Source organism: Budorcas taxicolor, chromosome 3 (assembly GCF_023091745.1).
Source record: "Budorcas taxicolor isolate Tak-1 chromosome 3, Takin1.1, whole genome shotgun sequence".
In the NCBI taxonomy this organism is placed as follows: Eukaryota; Metazoa; Chordata; class Mammalia; order Artiodactyla; family Bovidae; genus Budorcas; species Budorcas taxicolor.
This window is the reverse complement of record NC_068912.1, coordinates 91,788,425-91,811,725: the sequence shown is the minus strand read 5'-3', so window position 1 is coordinate 91,811,725 and position 23,301 is coordinate 91,788,425. Positions and strand designations below refer to the sequence as shown.

At 51.3% G+C, this 23,301-nt stretch overlaps 1 protein-coding gene across 1 annotated transcript in view; it reads right to left on the bottom strand.

Annotated features, from left to right (window-relative positions):
- Positions 1 to 12,585: 12,585 nt before the first annotated feature.
- LOC128045149 (protein FAM151A-like) overlaps positions 12,586 to 23,301 on the bottom strand; it is a 28,700-nt gene continuing 17,984 nt past the window's right edge. Inside the window, exons 3-8 of the mRNA XM_052637621.1 lie at positions 18,818 to 18,970; positions 17,682 to 17,841; positions 15,708 to 15,932; positions 14,681 to 14,820; positions 13,655 to 13,798; positions 12,586 to 13,259 (exon numbers count right to left, since the gene is read on the bottom strand). Of these exons, the coding sequence (XP_052493581.1) occupies positions 12,586 to 13,259; positions 13,655 to 13,798; positions 14,681 to 14,820; positions 15,708 to 15,932; positions 17,682 to 17,841; positions 18,818 to 18,970 (1,496 nt within the window). The remainder of the gene's footprint in view (positions 13,260 to 13,654; positions 13,799 to 14,680; positions 14,821 to 15,707; positions 15,933 to 17,681; positions 17,842 to 18,817; positions 18,971 to 23,301) is intronic.

The following is a 23,301-nucleotide window of genomic DNA, read 5'->3' as shown; positions in this document are numbered from 1 at the left end:
GGGATCTGAACCCAGCTTGACCTTGCTCTCCTGAAGACCTGGAGGTTTTCTTCCCCTGCATAAAAGGAGGGCTTCCTTCTTTCTGCCCTGTCCCAGGGAGTCTGGAAGGTCAGGCAAGGGTGAGTGACAAGAACAGATTAGATCTGCCAGAGGAACAAGAATTTTCCTTCTATCCCAGGTAGATTAGTGGCTCGTTGGTTTAGGGGTATGATTCTCACTTAGGGTGCGAGAGGTCCTGGGTTCAAATCCTGGACGAGCCCTACTTTGGACTTCCCTGGTGGCTCAGATGGTAAAGAGTCTGCCTTCAATGCAGGAGACACGAGTTCAATCCTTGGGTCGGGAAGATCCTCTGGAGAAGGCAATGGCAACCCACTCCAGTACTCTTGCCTGGAAAATCCCATGGACAGAGGAGCCTGGTAGTCTACAGTCCGTGGGGTTGCAAAGAGTTGGACACGACTGAGCAACTTCACTTTCAGATGGATTATCTACCTGGGATTGAAATTGATAGAACTGGCATGCTGACCTGGGCTGCTGCAGGCCACTTCTGAGTCCACAGGGGAGGGACTGGTCACTGCCTGACCCAGAGGCTGTCCTATGGTTCCCAGTGTGGGAAAACAGTTAGAGACTGTCCCTATTTCAGAGACCCTGGAGTTTAAATCAGTCCAAGAGCCAGCTGTCATGTGCATGGAGAATTGGGGCAGGAGTGTAGAAAAATCCAGCAGGGGCCTTGGGTACTCGAGTGAGTGTGTGTGTGTAAGAGTGATTAGAAGGATGCCCAGGTGGGCAGATCCAGGGAATCTGGGAAGTAAGGAGAAGCTCGGGAGGGAGTTTGGTTCAGGGGTCCTCACGTCATGGGGGCTCTGGGTGTTCCTAAAGAGCAGCTGCCCAGGAAGGAATAGATGTAGAAGTCTGGAACTCTGGACCAAACATGAAGCTGTGAGCATCTTTTCCTGCTCAAGGCAAAGAGAGAAGGGGGTGGAGGCAGACTTTGGGAGACTACAGACTTTAGGGATGGTGGGGGAAGAGAAATTGATTAAGTGCTGTGGGATAGAATGACAAGAGGTGGGGAGGGCCCAGGGAGCCAATAGAAGGGTCACTTAGAGGAGAAAGGGGTGGTCATCTGTGCTTGGAGATGGAGGCCCATAGGACAGCAAGGTGCTGCCAGACTTGACTATAAGAGTAAAGGTGATGTTGGAGACAGTCTAGAACTTAGCTCTTACAATTGACTAGGCTTTCCACATACAAACAGCCCTTGTTTTGTTGCCAAAATCTTGGCTGTCTGTGCACCAATTTCAAACAGAAATACGGAGACAGAGTTATGGAGGAGAAGGAAAAAGTGGCTTTATTACTTTGGCAGCAAAGGAGGAACACAGCAGGCAAGCTGCTCAGGAAGGGTGCCCCCCTCCCTGGTGACCGGGGAGAGGTTACCTAGTCAGGCAGGAGTGTGTGATAAGGATCAGGGCAGCAGCAGTCTTCATTCCTTCTTCTGCAGTTTCTAAAGGATGGGGTTGCTGGCAAGATTTGCAGGGTCTCAGGTGATCTAGCCTCTTATCTTGATGAGCCTCTAGGGTCCCTTTAATCTTGCCTCAGGTAGTTATGTTGCTGTTCCTCCCTTGATTAGCAACTGTTCTGCCAGTTGGAACCAAGAGGTCATGGAGCCTGGAGTTTGGCCTATAAGAAATGACAAAGAGACCTCAGTGCACAGCAGGGCCCTGCAGGGCATCGGCTTTAGAACTGTGTGCTTATTTAGTCTTTGTGACACTCCTGTGGGGGAAGTATCACTCCTGCATCTCAGATAAGGGAGTGGGAGTTGGTCAGCAGCAGAGCTGAGGTATAAGCCTGGGTCTTTCCACCCAGCAGGCTGTGTGTTGTCCACCCCTTGGGAAGGATGCTGACGGGTTCTGAGGCACTCAGCATAGCAGCCTCTCTCAACTCTGTGGCCGTTGCAGGCTGTCTTTGAGGAAGAGGGTCTTTATTCAGCTCTGGCTTTTGGCTCAGACTTCTGGGTTGGTCTCCAGGCCACAAAGGACCCCATTGCCCATGACACTCCTTATGAGACAGAAAACTGATCTGAGCCCCACTCTGTGCCCGGTACCATGCTAGCTCTGGGGACCCATCAGCGCCCGGGGGCATGGTAGGAGAGGAGAACATGGGGGTTGTCAGGGGCTCCAGCATCTCTTAGGTGGAACCGCTGTTCTAGAGCTGATGCTGCGGGAGTGGGGTTACAGCCTGTGAGATGGGCTAATAGCACGGCCTCCGAGGTGGCACCTGATGGATCCCTGATGAGCACAGGGGAACTGGGAAGCCAGCCTCCTGGGTGGGCCATGTGACTTTCAGGGGCGACGTGGAGGACCTGGAGAGCCATAGGGGACCAGGGCTAGGGAAGGTTGTTCTAGATGAGGTGCAGCGTGTGTGGAGGGAGCAGAGCATGTGGGGGAAGGGCTTGCCCAGGAGGCAGCAGTGCAGTGGGGCTGGGCCCTGCCAGGTGGGAGGCAGGGGCGCTCAGGGGAGAAGGCTGAGCAGGCAAGCAGGGCTGGACCACCCTGATGAAGAGCTTGACTCCAACCAGGAGGGCATAGGGAGCCTTGTCTGTGGGATAAGTAGGAGAGGGACATGCTCAGCTTCGAATTTTGGAGAATGATTCTGGAATGGCTGGAGGGGGGCCCCCTCCACACCTCTTATCCCCCCATTCTCTGCCACAGAGCCACATGACCTCCCAGGCAATTCTACTCAGAGCAACCACAGGTCCACCAAGACCCAGCTTCTCTTTCCTGGGTTACTTCAATTACCCAGCCCCTTACCTGAAAACTGGGTTCACCGTCTTTTCGGTGCCAAGTCAAAAGGCACAACCAAGCCAAAGATCCAGAGAAGGATTTATTACTTTCCCAAAGCAGCATCTCCAGGAACAGCAAAACAGAAGAAGTTGTAAGTAAGGGTACATGTATGTTTGTGAAGGGGCTTGAGCTGAGGAGAATTCCCCACATAACTGAGGCAAATGATGATGGAGTCCAAGTTTTAGTTGACTGAAATCTTGAAGATCAGGAAAGGTCAACATCCCATCCTCCACCTGGGTGGAAGCCTTAGTTCTGGCAGAACTCCCTGTCAGATTGTTTACACATATCCCTTGAGGAAGAACTAGGACTCTGTTTTATCTGAACTATTGTTTCTTGAGGGCTTTTGCTTTGTTCCTACACTCCCTTACTTCCCTTAAGATTATTGATTACTGAGACCTGTTCAAGGGCAAGCACTGTGGCCATTTTATTCAAGGAAGTATGAAGTATGAAGTGAAAGTCGCTCGGTCCTGTCTGACTCTGTGACTCCATGGACTATATAGTCCATGGAATTCTCCAGGCCAGAATACTGGTACAGATTCCCTTCTCCAGGGAATCTTCCCAACCCAGGGCTCGAACCCAGGTCTCCCATATTGCAGGTGGATTCTTTACCAGCTGAGCCACCAAGGAAACCCAAGAATATTGGAGTGGGTAGCCTATCCCTTCTCCAGCGGATCTTCCTGACTCAGGAATGGAAGAGGGGTCTCCTGCTTTGCAGGTGGATTCTTTACCAACTGAGCTACCAGGGAAGCCCATTTTATTTTAAGCAGCAAGGCAACCAACATACTCAGTTCTCAAGCTCCCGCTCCCTCCCCCTCCAAATCAACTGATGTTCACAACTGTCATTGTACATTTATAATAAACCACTCAATATACTTAGTTTCAAAGAGAAAAGTGGATACTGAGTCCTAAGAATGCAGTATTGAAATGATTTCCTATACTTAGTAGCCTCTTTCCTGTGAAAATTGCCTGCTGTTGTTTCATATCCTTGAGCTTTGTGGATTCACATTATCCTGCAATCCCTTTCTAGAGTGGCTGTGCAGGAGGCAGGATCTATAACTAAAGGACATCTATTTCACTTTTACCAAGTACCTATTCTGTGCCATTTACTGTGTTAGATGTCGAGGACAGAGGCACCAATTAGGCACAGCTGCTGCCCTAATTGGATCATACATTGTTTTTAAAACCAAAAACCAGGAATCTAGTAATATATACTTGTTGCAGATTTTGAAGAAAAATCAAAGGTAGTAAAAAAGAAAAGAAAAAAATAATGTCCTTCTGAGAAAATTATTATTAAAGTTGTGATGTATATTGTCCTGCATTTTTTCTACACATACATAAAAAACAACCTTCAAAAAGAATTGTCTTGTGATATTGCTCTGTACCACATCCCAGCATTTATTGTATTTGTTAGGTTTTAAAGTAGTATAGTCTGGCCTGTGGAATATTTATATTTGCCTGTTTAAAAAAAGTGGTTGGGTTTCCACTGCTTGTGGGGGACAGCATGTCTAAATGCATAAGCTCTGGGTTGCCTGTCCTCCCTTCTAGCCCTGACACTCACTAGCTGTGTGACCTAGGGCAGTCAGTTCACCTTTCGGTACCTCAGTTTCCTCGCTTATTACCTTGTAGGGTTGTCGTGAGGGTTAAATGAATAAACACATGTAAATCATTTGTGACAGTACCTGATACCTACCAAATGCTTGATAAAGATGATGTGTTGTTGTTCATGTATGTATATAATTTATAATGAGTTTGTAATCTGCTTTTCCCTCGTATATATAATATGAGCATTTCCCCATATGATTGCAATTTTCTTTTTTAATAGATGCATAAAATCTCATTCAATGGCTGTTTCCCTAGTTTATGGAACCATTACCTTCCATGTTGGATACCTGGATTGTTTACAGTCTTTTATTAATAAGCAAATGCTCCAGTGATCCTCTCTGGCCATATTCCTGATGATGTTCTAGGCCTGATTCTCAGAAGTAGAATTGCACATTTTTAAGGCTTTTGGAATCTGCTGTTAAAATTTCATTCCCTAAGATTTACATCAGTGTGGAGCTGCATGGTTGGGTGGGGTTTCCACTGGGGGAGAGGCAAAGAGCAAGTGCCATTCCAGATAACCGGCAGGATGACCCAAGGTTCAGAAGGAGAGAGCACAGGACATCCTAGGGGAACTGGGAGAAGGCTGTTAAGTCATGAGGTTTGAGTGAGCCTGTGGTGGGGCAAGAAGGCTGCAGGGTGGAAAAAGTCATCTTTGATTCACTGGTGATGGGCAGGCTGTGGTGTAGCATGAATCAGGAAAAGGTTAACGGAAGTAGGGAACCCAGCGAAGAAGCTCTTGTTAGAAGCCAGACAAGGGACTTCCCTGGTGGTCCAGGGGTTGTGAATCCACCTCCCAGTGCAGGGGACGGAGGTTTGATCCCTGGTGTGGGTACTGAACTCCCACATGCTGGGGGGCAAGTACACCTGTGTGCCACAACTAGAGAAAGCCCACATGCCACACACACACACACAACAAGCGAAAGAGGAGATCTGAACTGGGTGTGAGGCAAGGGGAGGGTCTGTGCATATTTCCATCAGAGAATCTTTTGGACCTGGAAACTGACACCACATGGAGGAAGGAGAGAGGGAGGGAGGAGTCAGAGGCTTTGCTGGAAGGTTTCAGCCTGGCTCTTGGAGAATCAGGGACCACTGAATAGGAAAGCTGGGAGGAGGAAGGTGTTTTTCGGGAAGAAGATTCAGGTAAGATGTGCTGAGTTACAGGTGGGGTGTGAGATGGTGAACAAGCTGGGGCAGGAAGCCCAGGGATGGGGCTATGTTAGCCTCAGCCCAGGGTGCTGCAGATCCACTCCTGGCTCTCCCTGGCCCTGCACTGAGTTAAACCCTGTCCCCTTGTCTCTGCCTTCCAGCTGCTTCAGCCAATGGAAGCACTGGCTGGAGTAAGAGGCTGGGAGAGGCAGTGTATTTTGTCATCTCTTTCCTCTGCTTCAGGGAATGTGTCTAGCAATGAATGGCTCTTACTCCCACTCTGGTATCCCTGCCTTCTGCCCATTTGGCTCCTCACTATCATCATGAAACTGTTTTCTTTTTTCCTTTTTTTTTTTGCCGCAAGGCATGCGAGATTCGCTTCTGACCCGGAATTGAACCTGTGTCCCCTGCAATGGAAGTGTCTTAACCACTGGACTGCCAGGGAAGTCCCTGCTTCCTCTGTTTTGAATGAGGCTTCCCTGCTGGCTTAGATGGTTAAAAAATCTATTTGCAGTGCAGGAGACCTGGGTCAATCCCTGGGTTGGGAAGAAATACTTAGCATGGTTTCTTGCTTTCCACCTTGGACCCTGACTTATTCGGGAGCCACATGCATGGATACCATAATTAAAGCAAGGAGTATGGACAAGATCCCAAGTGAGAAAGGGGAAACCCAAGCCCAGAATCCCAGGGGACACAGATGTAAGGAGTTGTTTTTTTTTTTAAAGGGGGGGGGGGTAGGGAATGGGGACATGGAAAACAACACAAGAGAAAACTAATCTGTGGCAGGAAGAGAAAAAGCAGAGTGAAGTGCTCCAGAGATCAAGGAAGGAGAATTCCTAAGTTTGGAGCATCATAAAGCAGATGCTCCAGAGAAGGCAGAGAATGAAGATCGAGGACAAAACTTCAACTCAGCGATGTCCTCAGAGGCAGAGCCTCAAGGGAGAGGAGGTGGCAGAGAACAAATTAAGTGTTAAAGAACAGGGCGAGAGTGAGGTTTGGGAGGCCAAAGTGAGAATAAAATATTTCTTCAGGGAATACTTACTGAAGTACTGAAATACTTGCCAAGTATATTTGGTACTATGTATGGTAAAGTACCAGGCCTCGGGTACCTGGTGTGTAAAGATGAATAAGTCATGGTCTCTGTTCTTAAAGCATTCTCAGTGCAGAGAGGGAAACAATCAGGTTTCCAGGGATTTATAGCACACTGTAATACAGTTCTGATCTATGCTGCAAGAGCAGACAGAAAGTCCTACTGAGCGGGGTGGGGGGGTGGCTCAAGGAGGACTTCCTGGAGAAGGTACCACTGGGTTTGACAGATAAGTAGGAGTCATACAGATGAAATGGGGAGGAAAGGGAGGGAAAATGCACTTTGGATGGAAGGAACAGCCTGAGAAAAGGCATAAAGGTAAGAAACGTTACTGTGAGTTTGGGGAAACCACTGTGTTGCTAACGCAGAAACTGTGTAGGAGGAAATGGTAGGAGATGAGACTGGGAAATGATGCCAGTGGAATAATGAACCAGATATGTCAATGGGAGTCAGAGGCAGTGAAGATTCCCTTTGATATGCTAAAACAGAATAACAGACACACTGGAATCCTACACACAATGACAGTATTTTCAAGAATGAGGATAAAATATTTTTTTGTAAACAAGAACTGAGTATCACTAATAAATTGTTTTCTAAAACTTTTATTTGTTTAGTTTTGGCTGTGCTGGGTCATCGCTGCTGCACTAGATTTCTCTAGTTGCAGCGAGTGGGGGCTACTCTCTGTTGCAGTGCACAGGCTGCTCTTCTCCTGTCCCTGAGCAGGGGCTCCACGGGCTTCAGGAGTTGCAGCTCCGGGGCTCAGCAGTTGCGCTTTCCCGGCTCTAGAGTGCAGGCTCAGTAGCTGATGTGCAGAGGTTTAGTGGTTCCACAGCATGCAGGATATTCCTGGACCAAGGATCGAACCCAAGTCCCCTGTATTGGCAGGCAGACTCTCAACGACAGGAAGCCCCATCACTAATAAATTCTTATTGAGGAATTTATGAAGGCTATTCTTCAGGCAGAAGGAAATTGATCCCAGATGGAAGATCTAAGATTACATTTTTAAAAAAATGATCACTATTGAATCAAACTTGGGTCCGCTCGCCCCCTTGTGTGCAGTAAAGCCAATCTCCTGACACTGGGTTGCAGGGAAGGAAAGTGCAGCATCTATTACAGGGCACCAAGCAAGGACTTTAGGCAGTTAGTACTTAAAAGACCCAAACTCCCCAATGGCTTTAGGGAAAGGATTTTAAAGACAGGGAGAGGGAGGGAGGGAGGGAGGGTGGGAGATTTGGGGTGTGTGATCAACTGGTAGACATTTTTCTGAGGTTGATGGTGAAGTAGTTGGGGGTCAACATCATCAACCTTCTGGTTCCAAGCGGACTAGGGTCTACACGCTTGTGGGCAGCACACAGTTAACTTTTTCCACCTGGTGGAGTTTTCATTCTCTGCAAAACAGCTAAAAGGACACGGCTCAGGATATTATCTATAGCCCTTGAGGAGGAACGAAAGGTCCATGACTTTGTTTAATGGCTAAACTTATTATTTTGTCTTGTTTGACTGTTTTCCTTCGCTTCTGCATTTTCTCTGATTAAATTTATTCTTTGGAACTTGAGGAAGGCCTAGGAGGCTAAAGTTTTCCTATAAACAAGAGACAGGTAGAAAACAAGAGAAAAAGAGGAGGTGGTTCTATCCCGGGAAGGCCCCATAGAGTCCTGCTCAGTTACATGATCAGATAAAATATTCATTTGTGAGATAGTTAAAACAAAAACTGATTGCATGAAACAATGATATCTAATTGTTGTTGTTGTTGAGTTGATAAGTCGTGTCTGACTCTTTAGAAAGAAAGAAAAGAAAGTGAAGTTGCTCAGTCCTGTCTGATTACTCTTGCCTGGAAAATCCCATGGATGGAGGAGCCTGGTGGGCTTCAGTGCATGGGGTCACAAACGGTCGGCCACGACTGAGTGACTTCACTTTTCACTGTACTGTAACCTACCAGACTCCTCCATCCATGGGATTTTCCAGGCAAGAGTACTGAAATGGGTTGCCATATCCTCCCCCAGGGGATCTTCCAAACCCAGGGATCGAACCCAGGTCTCCCGCATTGCAGGCAGACGCTTTACCATCTGAACCACGAGGGAAGCCTGTGACTCTTTGGGACCCCATATCCTGCATCATGTCAGGCTCCTTCCTCCTTCACTATATCCCTGAGTTTTCTGAATTCATGCCCATTGAGTCAGTGATGCTAACTCACCATCTCATCCTCTGTCGTCCCCTTCTCCTTTTGCCTTCAATCGTTCCCAGTATCAGGATCTTCTCAGATGAGTATGCTGCCCCCATCAGGTGGCCAAAGTCTTGCCGCGGCCCGGGTTCAGTCCCTGGTTGGGAACTGAAATCCCACAAGCTGCATGGCACTGCCCAAATAAAATAAAGGGGGTTGTGCCAGTGCCACACACAGAGGGTTGCCATGAGGCTTGGTGGGAGTCTGGCACGGGAAACGCTTCAGAAGCGCACCTGCCCGTAGCAAGTCCTCTTTGGAGGAGGAAGCAGGTTTAGTGAGGGTGGGTGGTATTCCCAAAGTTGCTCACGGGTGTGACGGGAAGCTGGGGCTGGACCTCAGTGACCAGGCACTGAGCTGTCCAGGCTGCCCCTATGCGACCTGAAGTCCGCTTTAGGACTGCAGGGAGGGTCTCCTTGGGCCCTTTAGGGAAGGAGGGCAGGCGGTAATGGGGGCTGGGCGAGCTGGTTGTGCCAGGAAGAAGATCCACCAAGATAGGCAGGTGGAGGCCAGGTGGTGGGAAGGGACACGGCTTCAGTTCTGTCTCAACTCCCTGTCTGCTCCCTGCCTCTGGGGACTCGCCTGTCTTTGGTGCTGCCCCTGGGCTGGGCCTTTACATCCAGGCAGTCTCTAGTCTTGGCCTCTTGACACAGTGGTCTTACCGGCCCCTTGTACAGGTTAGGACGCTGAGGACAGAGGGATTTGGTGTCCACGGCACACAGATAGGAATGATTGGCAGAATGAGAATTTTAACCTGGGCTGGTGTGGCCAGTTTTACATCTTGAGTCCCTCGCATTGATTCTGATGCCCCTTTTGCAGATGAAGAAACAAAGGATCTGAGAGGAGATGAGCAAAGGCTTGAGATGCAAATCCAGGTGTGAATGACCACTGTCAAAGCACCTTACAAGCTTGAAAGTGCTGTAAACACGCCATGGTTCACCATTTGAATTTAATAAGAAAAATGTGCATTTAGGGAGGGTTTACCATACACCCAGTACTGTTCTTCTGATGATCCCATGAGGGGGCAGGTGTGACTACTGATCCCACTTTACAGATGAGGACACTGAGGCACAAGGGTGAAATCACTCGGGCAAGGGTTACGGGTCTACACCTTTCCCTGTGAGTCCCCACCTCTGAGTGTGCCTGTCCTCGGCTGCTGTTTTCTGTGTGCCCACCCAGTCTCCCTGGCCAGATAGGGGTGCCTCCCACCCTGCTGGCCTGAGCACAGGGCCTGGCACACAGTCAGCCTGCTGAGAAGAGGTGGGCCCCAGAGGGACCAAAGCTGTCATCTTCCCTCTCTCCCAGGAAGTACATCGTGTCCTGTAAGCAGGCAGAGATGCCCCTCTCTGTCCCCTGGGATCCTAGCAACCAGGTAAGGCCTTCTGCTCTGTGCGGACAGCCTTCAGACCTGTTGGGGACCCCCAACCCTCCCTTCTTGGAGGAGGCCCAAAGGGGACAGGATCTCTGCCTCAAGGCTGGCCTGGTGAGCCAGGGCTTTCCTGTGTCCCCCTGCTTGGCAGGAGCGAGCTGAGGCCCCAAGGGGAGGAGGAGTCTGGCCCAGCCTGGGCCTCCTTCCCAAAGCCCAGGGCTCCTTCCTTCACGTGCAGCTTCCTCTCCACCCATCAGAGGGGCCCTGGCACGGAGCCCCCGAGGAGGGGAGGGTGAGACTGCTCTGTGTCCGTGCAGGTGTGCCTGAGCTACAACAGTGTCTCCTCCCTGAAGATGCTCGTGGCCAAGGACAACTGGGTGCTGTCCTCAGAGAGCAACCAGGTAGTGGACCCAGCCTCCCAGCTTTCCTTCCTCCTTTGAGCAGCCAGAGGTGTTGACTGTGAGCCATGAAACCCTCTCGAACCACTCAGGTCAGACGGGGGTTCCCTAGAAGGTCCTGGGAGAGTCATGAAACCAACCAGTTGTAGAAGCACGCCCGCCCCTCAAGGCCTGGCGTGGCTCGGCTGGGGGCTGGGGGCAAGGGTGGGCTGAGGTGGGGCTTGAGCTCTGCCACTTTTCCTGTGTCCTGGGATGGATCACTTCCCCACAGTGACATCCGTGGCTGGATGGACGCCTGGCTCTGAGGATCCATTCTGGTTTTGCATTAGTTACTGCTTCTTTATCTTTCTATTTTTAAAAAGAAAATTTTCAATATTTAAAAAATTGAGGCATAATTTACATACAGTAAAACTTCCCCCTTTTAGTGTGTAATCCTGCTAGTGTGGAAAGCACATGAAGTTACATCATCACGACAATAATCAAGATATGGAGCATTTCCATAAACCCCCAATTTTTCTGGCTCCTTTGTGATCAAGCCTCTTCCCACTCCAGTCCCTGGAAACCACAGGCCAGTTTTCCGTGCCTTCGTTTGGTCTGTTTGAGAATGGGCAGTAAAGGGAGTCATGCAGTATGTAGCCTCTGATGAAGTTCCTGAGGCACCGTGCATGCACCTGTGGGAAGGGATGAGTGCGTTCCGTTTCACATCAAGTACCATTCCATCTGACTAGTGGGCTTGTCCATGAGGTCCCGGCTTCTTCAGACAGCTTCCTATCCACTTTGCGCTGATTCTCCCATTTTTCATGGGGCTGCCACCGAGGTTCAGAGAGGTTGAGTCACTTGTTCACAGACACACAGCAATCGGCGCAGCCCTGACTTCCAGCCCAGGTCCCCAGCACAGTCTGAGGAGGAGACGAGGGAACGAGGCTGCCCTCTGTCCCATGCAGGTCCGCCTGTACACTCTAGAGGAGGACAAGTTCCTCTCCTTCCACATGGAGATGCTGGTGCACGTGGACACAGCCCAGGCCTTCCTGCTGCTCTCTGACCTCCGCCGGAGGCCCGAGTGGGACAAGCACTGCCGGTGGGTGCCGGAGGGCGGGGGTACAGGGGAGTGGGGGTGGGGAAGGGGCCCTGAGGTGTCTCCTCCTGCTGAGCCATCCCCTACTGCTCTGGGCCCCTGCTTTTAGCTGGGAGTCAGGGATGGGGAGGGAGGCACTGTGGTTCTGTGTTAGGTGAGTATCTGAGTCAAGGATGTTCTGAGTCCTCAGGAAAGGGACTGAGCCTGGAATTGGAGGTGGCGGCCCGGCCCAACTATGTGACGATGGGTAAGTCACCTCCACTCTGGCCTCAGTCTGGGGACAGCCTCCCAGCTGAGAGGGGAGACACATGATGAGAGTATAGTGTTTGGTGACGGAGGGAAGCCAGGGTTGTCAGCACCCAGAGGAGGGGTCAGGGGAGTCCAGCTGGTCACGCCTGTCAGTGACACAGTCCTGTATGCCCAGGTGCTGATTGGTATTTGCTGCCATCCTGGCAGGCAACAAGCCTGCCGCCCCCCCCCCCCACACCCCGGCCTCACGCCCACTCAGTGCCCTCTTACCGCCCCCGCCCCTCCTCCTGGGTGTGGCTGCCCGGCCTGCAGGTGTCCTACTACAACCAGGCCACCCCGGGCGTTCTCAAGTACATGACCACCAATGTGACCGGCCTCTCCTCTGAGTTCTACACCACCTTCAAGGCTTGTGAACAGTTCCTCTTGGACAACTGGAACGACCTGGCCCCCAGCCTCCAGACCCTCTAAGCATCGTCCCTGGCCACCTGACGTCCACGCCCACTCCATCCTGCCCCAAGGACATGCGTACAGTGCACTGAGGAAGCAGAGGCATTTATTCCTTCCTGCCGCCCCGTGGGAAGCTGGGGTCCACCAGGCCACCTGGGTGTCAGTGTGTGCCAACATCCGCCAGCAAGTCTTGGCGGTAGCTCTGGGGTAGCCTGTAGTAGACTCGGGTCTTCTTCACGGCCCTGGCTGCCAGCAGTGCTGCCCGCACAGACGCATAGAGGCCCCGGCCAGGGCTGTGTTCCACCGTGACCGTGGCCCGGGGAGAAGCTTCCAGCAGCCGGGCCACGACTCCAGCGGGGCTCTGGCCCAGAGGCCCAGCCTGCAGCTGGAAGGACACGGGTTGCCAGAGGCCCTGGCACAGCTCCAGCATGTCTGTGAGCAGCTGTTCCCTGTAGCCACTGCCCAGCACTTCCTCGGGCCAGCCTGGTGCCACCGTCACGTGGGGGAACACGTCGGCCACAGCTGTAAGCAACTCCCTGCCAGTCACGTAGCCAGGGACCCTGAAACTCCCGTGGGAGACTGTGGCACCGACCCACACGGGCCTAGACAGGCGGCCGAGGGCAGAGAGGGTGGCCAGCGTGGCCAGCGCCGGCCGCAGGGCGGTGGGCTCTGCTATGTGCACGTGGACCCCCCAGCGTCCGGGGTGCGAGGCCAGCTGCTGCAGGCAGGACTCCAGTGCCAGGGCACGGCCATCTGGGGTGCGGACGATGGGCACGGGCTCCCCAGCTGCAGGCTCCTGGAGGCCCACGTCCAGCAGGATCATGCCTTCTCGGTCTGGAAGAGGCAGTGGAGGCAACAGTGTCTGGGGTTAGGGCTATCGTGGGGGGTCAGAGGCCCTTGCTGAAGGTAAAGGGACAGCAGGAGGTAATGGGGTCTGTTGATTGGGTCTGGGTTCCAGGTGGAAGGGTTGCTTTGTGAATGTGCCTGAGGCTCATCAGAATGGCCCAGTGAGCCGCTAGCTCAGCTCTGAGGCCTGTGCCCGCCTCTGTTGCAGCACCATGTGACCGAAGCCTCACAAGTGCTGGTCCAAAGGCCAGGGGCCCCCTACTTTTGACAACACTGCTCCCCCACCTTGCAGCCCCGTTGCTATGGTAACAGAGACCTGAGTAGCTTCCCGAGGTAACCCTTGCAGTCGAGCTAGGAGCACAGGGGCTGCAGGCAGACCTTACCTGGGAGCTGCACTGTTGCTGTGCTTCCGTTGCCCTGGATGTCAGGAACCAGCCACTCCACGCTCAGACCCTCGTCCCCGGGCTGCTGGAGAGCAGGGATCAGGCTGCCCCCAGTGTAGTAGCTTTGCTTCCGTGACGTATTCACTGTGGGTCAGATTGCCAAGATGAAGAGGCCACCACCAGTCACGGAGGCCTTCTGGACACCATGAGTCCTCTCTAAGCCTCACAGCAAAGTTCCAGGGAGCTGGAGTTCCCTGTTTTGTAGATGACGGGTGACTTGCCCAAGGTCCTACAGCCAGTGGGCAGGGTTGCTGGGATTGGAGCCTGATGGAGCCAAGTCAGTCGGGCCCCAAAGCTGGTATTCCTCCCCCCTCACCTAGATGGCTCCCAGAGCAGGAATGTTGGGTCTGATGGGTCCCCTTGAGATGGCCTGATAGCAGGCTCTCCTAGGTTTGGAGTCAAGGGAACAGGGGCTTTGGACAAAGGAACAAGCATCATTGATTAGCAGGTACAGGGGAGGAGCCGTTCTCTGAAATGCTAGAGCAACCTTCAGAGGCACTGTACTGCAAGGGGAAGCATCTGGGGTTTGGAATTTGCTGTTTCCAGTAGGAGCTGTGCCACGTTTAAGCTGAACAACTTTGTATAAATTATATAACTGTTCTGAACCTCAGTTTATCCATTGTAAAATAGAATCCGTACTTCACAGATCTATGGAGCTTAGCATTCCATCCCAGGGTCTGGCATACAATGTATGCTTCAAATGATTCCTTCCTCTTATCTCATGTAGGATTTTCCCTTTCCAATGCTCCGCCCCACCTAGTCAGTGCTTTTGTGAGCAGAATCCACTCCACCACCTTTTCTTTCTCCTGGAGGAGGAAATGGCAACCCACTCCAGTACTCTTGCCTGGATAATCCCATGGCCAGAGGAGCCTGGTGGTCAACAGTCCATGGGATCGCAAAGAGTCAGACACAACTGAGCATGGGTACACATACACCCTTTCCCACCCTCCGCAGACCCCTCCCTACTGGCGAGCTGCTTGAACTGCGACAGGAAAGGCTCAAAGATGTCATAGTAGACTTGGTGGGTGGCGGTGTTGTCCCGGATGTAGAGGAGGTCGTCCACTGACACGGGGTCCGAGGCCGACTGCCACATCGTGAGGGTGTACCTGGGGTCCAGAGAGTCAGCTCAGGGCCTGTCTGCGCCCAGCAGCCCTCAGCCCCTCTCCCATGCTCAGAAGTTAACCTGAGCTGGGGGCGGGGGGTGTTGGGTACTAACCCCTTCCTGGGGGCAGAAGAAGCCGCAGAGGCCTTGGGTAACTGAGAGCAGAGGCTAAGAAGCAGGAGAGAAGGACTGGCCCACCCTCCACTTGGAGTGTGTGTCTGCGGGTCCTCTCTCAGGAAAGAGACAGACAGAGAGATGGGCATGGAGCTGGGGGTGGTGGGGGCGGATCAGAGGCCAGGTATGAAGAGGAAAGGGGGTGGACTCCAGTGGGGAAAGTCTGAGGAAGGTGGAGCTGGGCAGCTGGGGCAGTACAGAGCCGGGGGGAGGGTGGGCTTCCTCAATCCCACAGGGCTATTTAGGGGCAGAGGCTATAGGTGCAGTCTGTACACCCTCAGGAAACAGGTGGTTCCCAGGGGAGGAGGCTGCGGGAGGCAAACTGAGTCTCAATATAAACTCTTACGGAACTTCCCTGGTGTTCCAGTGGGTAAGGCTGTGCTTCCATTGCAGGGGATGCCTGTTTATCCCTGGTTGGGGAACTAAGATCACGCATGCTGTGCAGTGTGGGCCAAAATAAATAAACAGATAATAATAATAATAATAAAGCAACACTTTCCAATGGACAGGCTGCCTCAGGTATAGTGACCTGCCTGTCCCAGAGGTGCACAAGCAGAAAGCAGGGGTATTACAGAGGATGTGAGCACCAGCAGAGGTTGGGCCAGATGATCATGAAGACCCTTCTAACCATCAGCATCTGGGATCTTGTTGGGGCATCAGGACTGGGAGTGGGTTTGGAGGGAGTGGGGGCCGTGGCAGGGGCCTGGGCGTTCCCACCTGTCAGATTGGGCCAGCAGCCAGCTGAAGTGGGGCCAGGCGGCCCTCGCCATGACAGCCAGCACGGGGAAGGTCACCTTCTGGGGCAGTGCTCCCACCAGCTCCTGCATCTTCTCCACCATGGCCCGTGTGTACGTCACGTTTGGGAAAAGGGGCAGGTAGAAGGTGGTCCAGCCTGGAGACAGGGTTGCCTCAGGATACTTCTCCTGGACCAAGGCCAGGAACCTGCAGAGAATCAGAGATGCTGGTCTTTTAGAGCCCCTTCCTCATCTCCTGGGTTCCCATCAGAGTGCTCGGAAGAGGCAGGATCTCTCGCATCTAGATGTTAGAGCACAGTCCTGAAGCACAGGGTGGCTTACGAGTTGCTCAAAGTCCCATGATAGAGGATGGACTTTGGAGCTAGGGAGGCCTGGATTTCACTCCTGACTTTATGACCTTGGGCAGTTCACCCAACCTCTTTGATTCTTAAAAATGGCATCCTTTCAGGCAGGACAGGACTTCTCAAACATCCTCATGTGGATGTGGAGATGCAATTCAAAGCCCTGGGTGTAGGATCTGGGCTCTATCAGCTGTGAGAGCCTCTGAACTTTCAGATATTATTTAAAAATTTCATTCAGATTTTGAATTCTTACAGATGTTAATAGGCAAATAATGTTACTCTCTCCCCTTCCCCAGATTATTGAGTAACCTCACTACAAGAAGATCAACTATTTTTTAATCTTGGGCCACTGACTACAGTTTCAAACTGCTGCTTACCAAATGCACCTCAGTTTGAGACTTGATAAATATTGGATGGATGGATTGTTAGCTGACTGGTTGGAAAGATGGTTTGATGGATGGATGGGTGAATGGATGAATGGAGATGGACAGTAAAGAGCTGGAGGTTAGAGTCAGAGAGACCTAGCTTTGTATGTTTGCTCTGCCAATGATTAGACTTAAGCAGGTCATTTAACCTCAATAAGATATGCTGTATTACTAAAATGAAAATAATAGTACCTACCTCATTCTCATTCTAAGAGTTAACTGGTACTCTACAACTAGACTACTTAAACCAGTGTGTGTGACAGATAATAAACATTCAACAGACTGAGCCTCAATTATTGTCACCTTTCTTATCTGCAAAATGGTAAGAAAAAATGCTCCTAACCTGGCATTTCTATGGGAAGATGAACTCAGATATATTCTCTCCTTTCATGCGGCCCTCTGTAAACCTGAGCGCACCATGCAGCTGGTGCTACCTAAGTGCTGTTGTTGTCAGTGCTGGGACCTGGGGGTTGTTTGTGGGGTGGGCGGGGGAGGCTGGGGAAGGAGTTAGTGCTTTACAGACTTTTCTAGCAGGCCAGGGGTTGCCCCGGTCACTGTTTGTTGTCCAGGAATAAACACTCTGTTGCTGCTGCTGCTAAGTTGCTTCAGTCGTGTCTGACTCTGTGTGACCCCATAGACGGCAGCCCACCAGGCTCCCCTGCCCCTGGGATTCTCCAGGCAAGAATGCTGGAGCGGGTTGCCATTTCCTTCTCCAGTGCATGAACGTGAAAGTGAAGTCACTCAGTTGTGTTTGACTGTTAGCGAGCCCCATGGACTGCAGCCCACCAGGCTCCTCCATCCATGGGATTTTCCAGGCAAGAGTACTGGAGTGGGGTGCCATCGCCTTCTCCGAATAAACTCTCTAGTAGGGCACAAATCCATAATCTGACAGTGAGAGCCCAGTGAAATCAAGATTGTTAGGAGAAAGTGTGAGAGAGGGTCCTCAGCAGCCTTGGACGTCAGGGAAGTTTCTGGGGCAGGTAATGGCTGGTTCACCAGGAAATGGTGGAAGAGCATTCAAGGCAGAGGGAACAGGATGTGTGAAGGCTCAGAGGTCAGACGACCTGGTGTGGCTGGAGGCAAACTCAGCAAAGGTCCCCTGAGCACCTGCTGTACCAGATGTTGAAAGAAACAGACTGGACAAGCTGGAGCAGAGAGGCAAACACTCACTGTGTGGCATTGACCTCTATTGAGATGCCCACATTGGGACCCCTCTGGATGTCGGCATTGATCCACACAGGCCTTCGAACTTTCCCCTCCTCTGTCAGCCGCCGAAGGAGGTCCAGGGAGGGGCCCACAGCCTTGATGGTCTTGAAGTCTAGTTTGATGCCTGTGGGGAGAGGGCCAAGGGCTTGGGAAATTGGTCCCTTGTGCTCAAGGAAGGAGGAAACAGAAGACATGACTTCCTGGGACAGAGAGAGCAGGTATGCTGTGTGTGTCAGGGGTGGGAGGGAAGACAGGGACGGAATTCTGGGTGGGTGTGAAGGCTTCAAACAGGCGGAGCTCTGCTGGAGAGAAAGACTTGCCCGTGTAGGAGTGATCTTCCATCCCTCATCCCGAAGGGGAAGAAGCAAATGATGGCTAAGGGCTTGGGACTTGGGGCTGGTGCAGGTATTGTCAAGAATCTGATGAAAAGGGACTGTGACTCTTGGACAGGCAAGCTCAGAGGGTCCTAAGCCACACAAGCCTGAATAGCACAGAGTCAGGCTGAAGAATTAGAGAAGAATTTAGAAAGCCAGACCAAGGGGATCATAATATGTTGACAGCGTAGGGAGCCATAGAGGGTTAAAGCAGGGGAGCAACACAACGGTTGGCATTTTGGAAAGCTCACCTAGGTAGGGGCTAAGTTTGGAGGCAGGAAGCCAGTGAGGAAGGAGGTCCAGGAGAAAGATGATGTGGGTGGGACTGGATCAGGGGAAGGCTTCAGAGTTAGAATTGGCGGATGCAGCAGCTGAGTAGATGCAGGGGATGAGGGAGAGGCATTAGGGTGATGCCTGGATTCTGATAGTAACAGGCAAAGAGACAGGAGAGGGGAAGGTGAAATTGGCTTTGAGCATGTTGTATCCAGTTCCATGGATTCAGGGGGCCTGAATGCTCATGTCTGGCCCTTTGCAGCTTACCCTGCACGTTTACATCCCTCCTTTCACCCATCTTCCCTGAGCCCAGGCCTCTAGAGTGGTCTGGAAAGCTAAGGCAAGAGCAACTCCTGACAGTCATTGCTTGTCTCCTAGTAGAGGGACCCCTGCCCATGTGGCCTGAGGACCAGAGGGGTGGGCAGCTGGGGAGGGGCTGAGAGAAGTCCTTACCCTTCTGGGAAGAGGCCAGCACAGCCTCCAGCCACTGCTCTAGGGTGTTGTCACTGTAGACGGCTGGGGGGTGCGCCATGATGGGGACTCCCGTCTCGTTGACTGTGCCGAGCCCTTCTATTGTGATGTCTGCCTCCAGGACCATGACATCGCCTGTTCCATTGGACAGAGAAACTTTTTAAAGCAATTTTTCTCATTATCAAAGTATTATACACTTATAGAATATTTGAAAAATACAGAAAAGCAGAAAGGGAAATATTCACCCACATTTCCATCATAGTTCACTTTTTGATGTATTTTCTTCCATTTTTATCTATGTATAGTTTTTCCACAGTTGAGACCACTCAGCATTTATAGTTTTAGTCTTTTTCTTTCAATTTTGACACATTTTCACAATCTTTTCATGAAAAAGAAAAAAGCTGCAAAAGCCCTGATTGAGAGCAGTCACCCTGTCCTAGTCAGCCACTCCTCTGCCGTTCCTGAGACTCTTACATTTTTAGGAAGACTCAGTGGTCTCTGAATTTTTGTTACTAACAGATAATGATGTATATTTTATTCTGACTTTCTGGGTATTTTTTACCATGACTTGAGGAATCTGAGTCAGGGCCATGCTGGGTCTTTTTTTTTTAAAATCAATTATTTTTGGTTGCGCTGGATCTTCATTGCTGGGGGCGGGTTTTCTCTAGTTGTGGAAAGCAGGGGCTACTCTTCATTGCGGTGCACGGGCTTCTCCCTGCAGGGCCCCTCTTGTTGTAGAGCACAAGCTCTAGATGCATGGGCTTCAGGTGTTCCAGCGCGCGTTCCAGCGCGCAGGCTCAGTGCGGTGCATCAGCTTAGTCCAGAACTGGGGATGGAACCCATGTCCCCTGCATTGGCAGGTAGGTTTTTTTTTTTAAGGGTTTATTTTTATTTTTAAAAAATTTTTATTTTTACTTTATTTTACTTTACAATATTGTATTGGTTTTGCCATACATTGACATGAATCTGCCACGGGTGTACATGAGTTCCCAATCCCGAACCCCTCTCCCACCTCCCACCCCATATCATCTCTCTGGATCATCCCGGTGCACCAGCCCCAAGCATCCTGTATCCTGTATCGAACATAGACTGGCGATTCGTTTCTTACATGATAGTATACATGTTTCAGTGCCATTCTCCCAAATCATCCCACCCTCTCCCTCTCCCTCGCAGGTAGATTCTTAATCGCTGTATTACCAGGGAAGTCTGTAGGGTCATTTTTAGAGCCCACATTATCAAAGTACTGTTAGAAAAATTCATCTAACTCATATTCCTGCCAGAAGTACATAAGTTGGTCCATCTCCAGGCACCCATAAAGCACTGAGAATTGTTATTTTTGTCTTTTAAATGTACGCAGTTAACGCCTCCAGTGGCTGTGTGATGCCTGTTGGGAGAGTTCAGGCCAGAAGGGAGTCAAGGCCTTTGAATGAGAAGCAGACTGGGAAGAGCAGGCCAGGCTCTCTGATCAGCGAGTGGAGTGGAGGGTGGGTGGGGTCGCTATGAGCTCCTGCGCCATCGAGGACAGTTGGCATCAGAGGGACCTCTTCTGTTTTATACTTGCAGCCCTGTTCCCCTCCAAGTCCATTTAGCATATAGCTGCTAGAGTGACGGTTCCATATACCTGATCCTGTCACTTCTGTTAAAAAATCAAAATTCCCGTAGCCCTGAGAATCCAATCCAAATGCTTCCCCATAGTCTGTGAGGTCCTGTAGGATCAGGCCGGGCAAACTGCCCTCTCACCTCGAGTCCCTCTCTCCCTCAATATCTAGCTTCCATCCACTCCTGTTTCTCCAACATCAGTGTGCACACAAACCACCCAGGAACTGTTCAAATGCAAGTTCTGCTCAGGAGATCTGGGGTGGGGCCCAAGACACCTACCAAGCTTCCCAGTGATGCCCAGACTGCTGGTCCACAGACTGCACTTTGAGCCTCAAATCTTAAATATCTTGTCTCCCATCTCTGGGCTCCTACATCTGGCTGTTGCCATGGCAACACTCTTTTCTCCACAGTTTTACTAGGCCACCTCCAGCTCATTTGTGGGTGTTGGCTTAAAATATCAAGGAGGCCATCCCTAAACCACACACACGGTCAAAGTCAGGCTGACGGCTTATCCTCTGAGCGCACAGCCCCCATGTAACTACTCATATAGCACCATCCTCCCTGAGCCTGAGGGCTAGGAGCAGGCTCCAGGTCTGTGGTGCCCATCACTGGGATTTCCAGTGCCAAGATGGTACCAGGCCTAAAAAAGGAGCTTCAGAAATGTTTGTTGGATGGTAAAAGGCTGGATAAATGAACGATAGAAAAAGCTGAGATCAGGGACCTCCCTGGTGGTCCAGTGGCTAAGACTCTGTCCTCCCAGTGCAGATGGCATAGGTTTGGTTCCTGGTCGAGGAACTAAGATCGCACAGGCCTCACAGTGCAGCCAAAAGAGAAAAAAGTCAAGTTCAACCAGCCCAGGTCCAGAAAAGTAAAAGAGCTTGCACACAGTTGCAGAGAATTTTTGTAAATTTCTCTGAAGCCTAGGTGTCTGGATTTCCAGAAGCGAGAGGACGCTGAGTGCCAGGCTGTCCCCAGCACTGTTTCAGGCACTTTGCACTGTCCCATTTCATCCTCATATTATATCTCTGGCCCAGTGCTCCGGAATCCTTGGTGTCCTCACTGACAAGATGGGGATGAATCTCTCTGGCCTTTAACTATAGCACATGGACATAAATTATGTTGTATTAAAAAAATAAAAATTAAAAACAAAACGAAACAAAACCAGGTTGTAAACTGTGAAGGGCTATATGAAGGTAACTTTTATTTCTATGGTTTTCTTGTCTTAACTTGGTTACCCAGGAATGCTGAGAGAGGGATCCAGAGGGGTTTGGGGCCCAGCAAGGCCCAGAGAAGTCAGGGCCCAGGTGGGTAGCTGGGCAGATAAGAGGGTAGCTAAAGAGAATGGATGCTGAGAGGTCTCCTTCCCCATCTAAAATGGGCCAAGTCCGGTCTGGGGAAGGTGGCGGTACACTGGGAGGGAGCCAGGGCTGGAACCCAGGTCTCAGTCCTGGTGAGTCTCTGAAGCTGCTGCCTTGTTTGACCTGCACCGGCTGCCTCCCTTGAGATGCTGGTAGCCCCTGAACTCGGGACCGTGTCTCACTCGTTTCTACACCTCTTCCTGAGCTGGGTGCAGAGCAGGGACCCAGCAAATGCTCAGTGAGGGGGACTAAAGATGGATGGACCTAACCTGCCTCCTTGTGATCAGCACCTGGATCCAGCTTCCTCCTGCGCGGCCATTCACAGCTGTTCGGGGCCTTCCAGATCCTGGCTCTGGGAGCCAACTTGGGGTGGGGGGTGGGGGGGGTATGAGGGAAGAAGAGATGAGGACAGGAGCAGGTGCCTGCTTCCACAGGAGGAGCCTTGGTCCTCAGAGGTGCAGTCAGGTGCTGCTCTCCACAGGGAGCCCACAGGAAGTTCCCAGGCCCTCCCTCCCCTACCCCACACACGAGGTGCTCTACACATCACATCTGGCAGAGGGGTGCCATGGCTGAGTGTGCAGACCCTGAACCCAAGACTGCTAGCGTGCTGCTCAGCTGTTGACCTTCAACACCCCCTGAAGGAGTTCATGTGGAGTGAGGCACTCTGTGCTGCAGGGAACCTGGTGGGACAAGTCTTTGAAGTGAAAGTCGCCCAGTCATATCTGACTTTTTGTGACCCCATGGACTAGACAGTCCATGGAATCCTTCAGGCAAGAATACTGGAGAGGGTAGTCTTTCCCTTCTCCAGGGGATCTTTCCAACCCGGGGATTGAATCCAGGTCTTCCACATTGCAGGCGGATTCTTTACCAACTGAGCTATCAGGGAAATATTTTCAGGAACAGGTTTTATGTTCCCAGTCCTTACCTACAGGGGAATTTGACATGCTTCCCTGATGGCTCAGATGGTAAAGAATCCGCCTGCAATGCAGGAGACCAGGGTTTGATCCCTGGGTTGGGTAAATCTAGAAAAGGGAATGGCAACCCACTCCAGGACTCGTGCCTGGAGAATCCTGTGGACAGAGGAGCCTGGTGGGCTACAGTTCGTGGGGCTGCAAAGAGTAGGACACGACTGAGTGACTAACACTTTAATCACTCAGAAAAGCACTAAATCTCTTCACGGTGACATCAGATCCTTGTGACTAGGAGAAAACCTCTTGTAAAGTAAACACTTGATGGCACTGAACTCTGCCTTCAACAGAATTGTATACTGGCCTTCCCCCACCTCTTTGGAGCAGACTCTCAGAGCTATCTGAGGTGCTGCTTTCTGGGCTGCAGTCATTTTGCCCCAAATAAAACACCTCACAACTCTCAAGTAGTGCATCTTTTTCAGTAGACAGTTATGACGACCAACTAAGGACCCAGAGTGGATATCCCTCCTCACCTGAACTCCACGAGGAACCAGAGCCTTGGTACCAGTGGTGGCCCATCCGCCTCCTCGGGGAGTGCAGA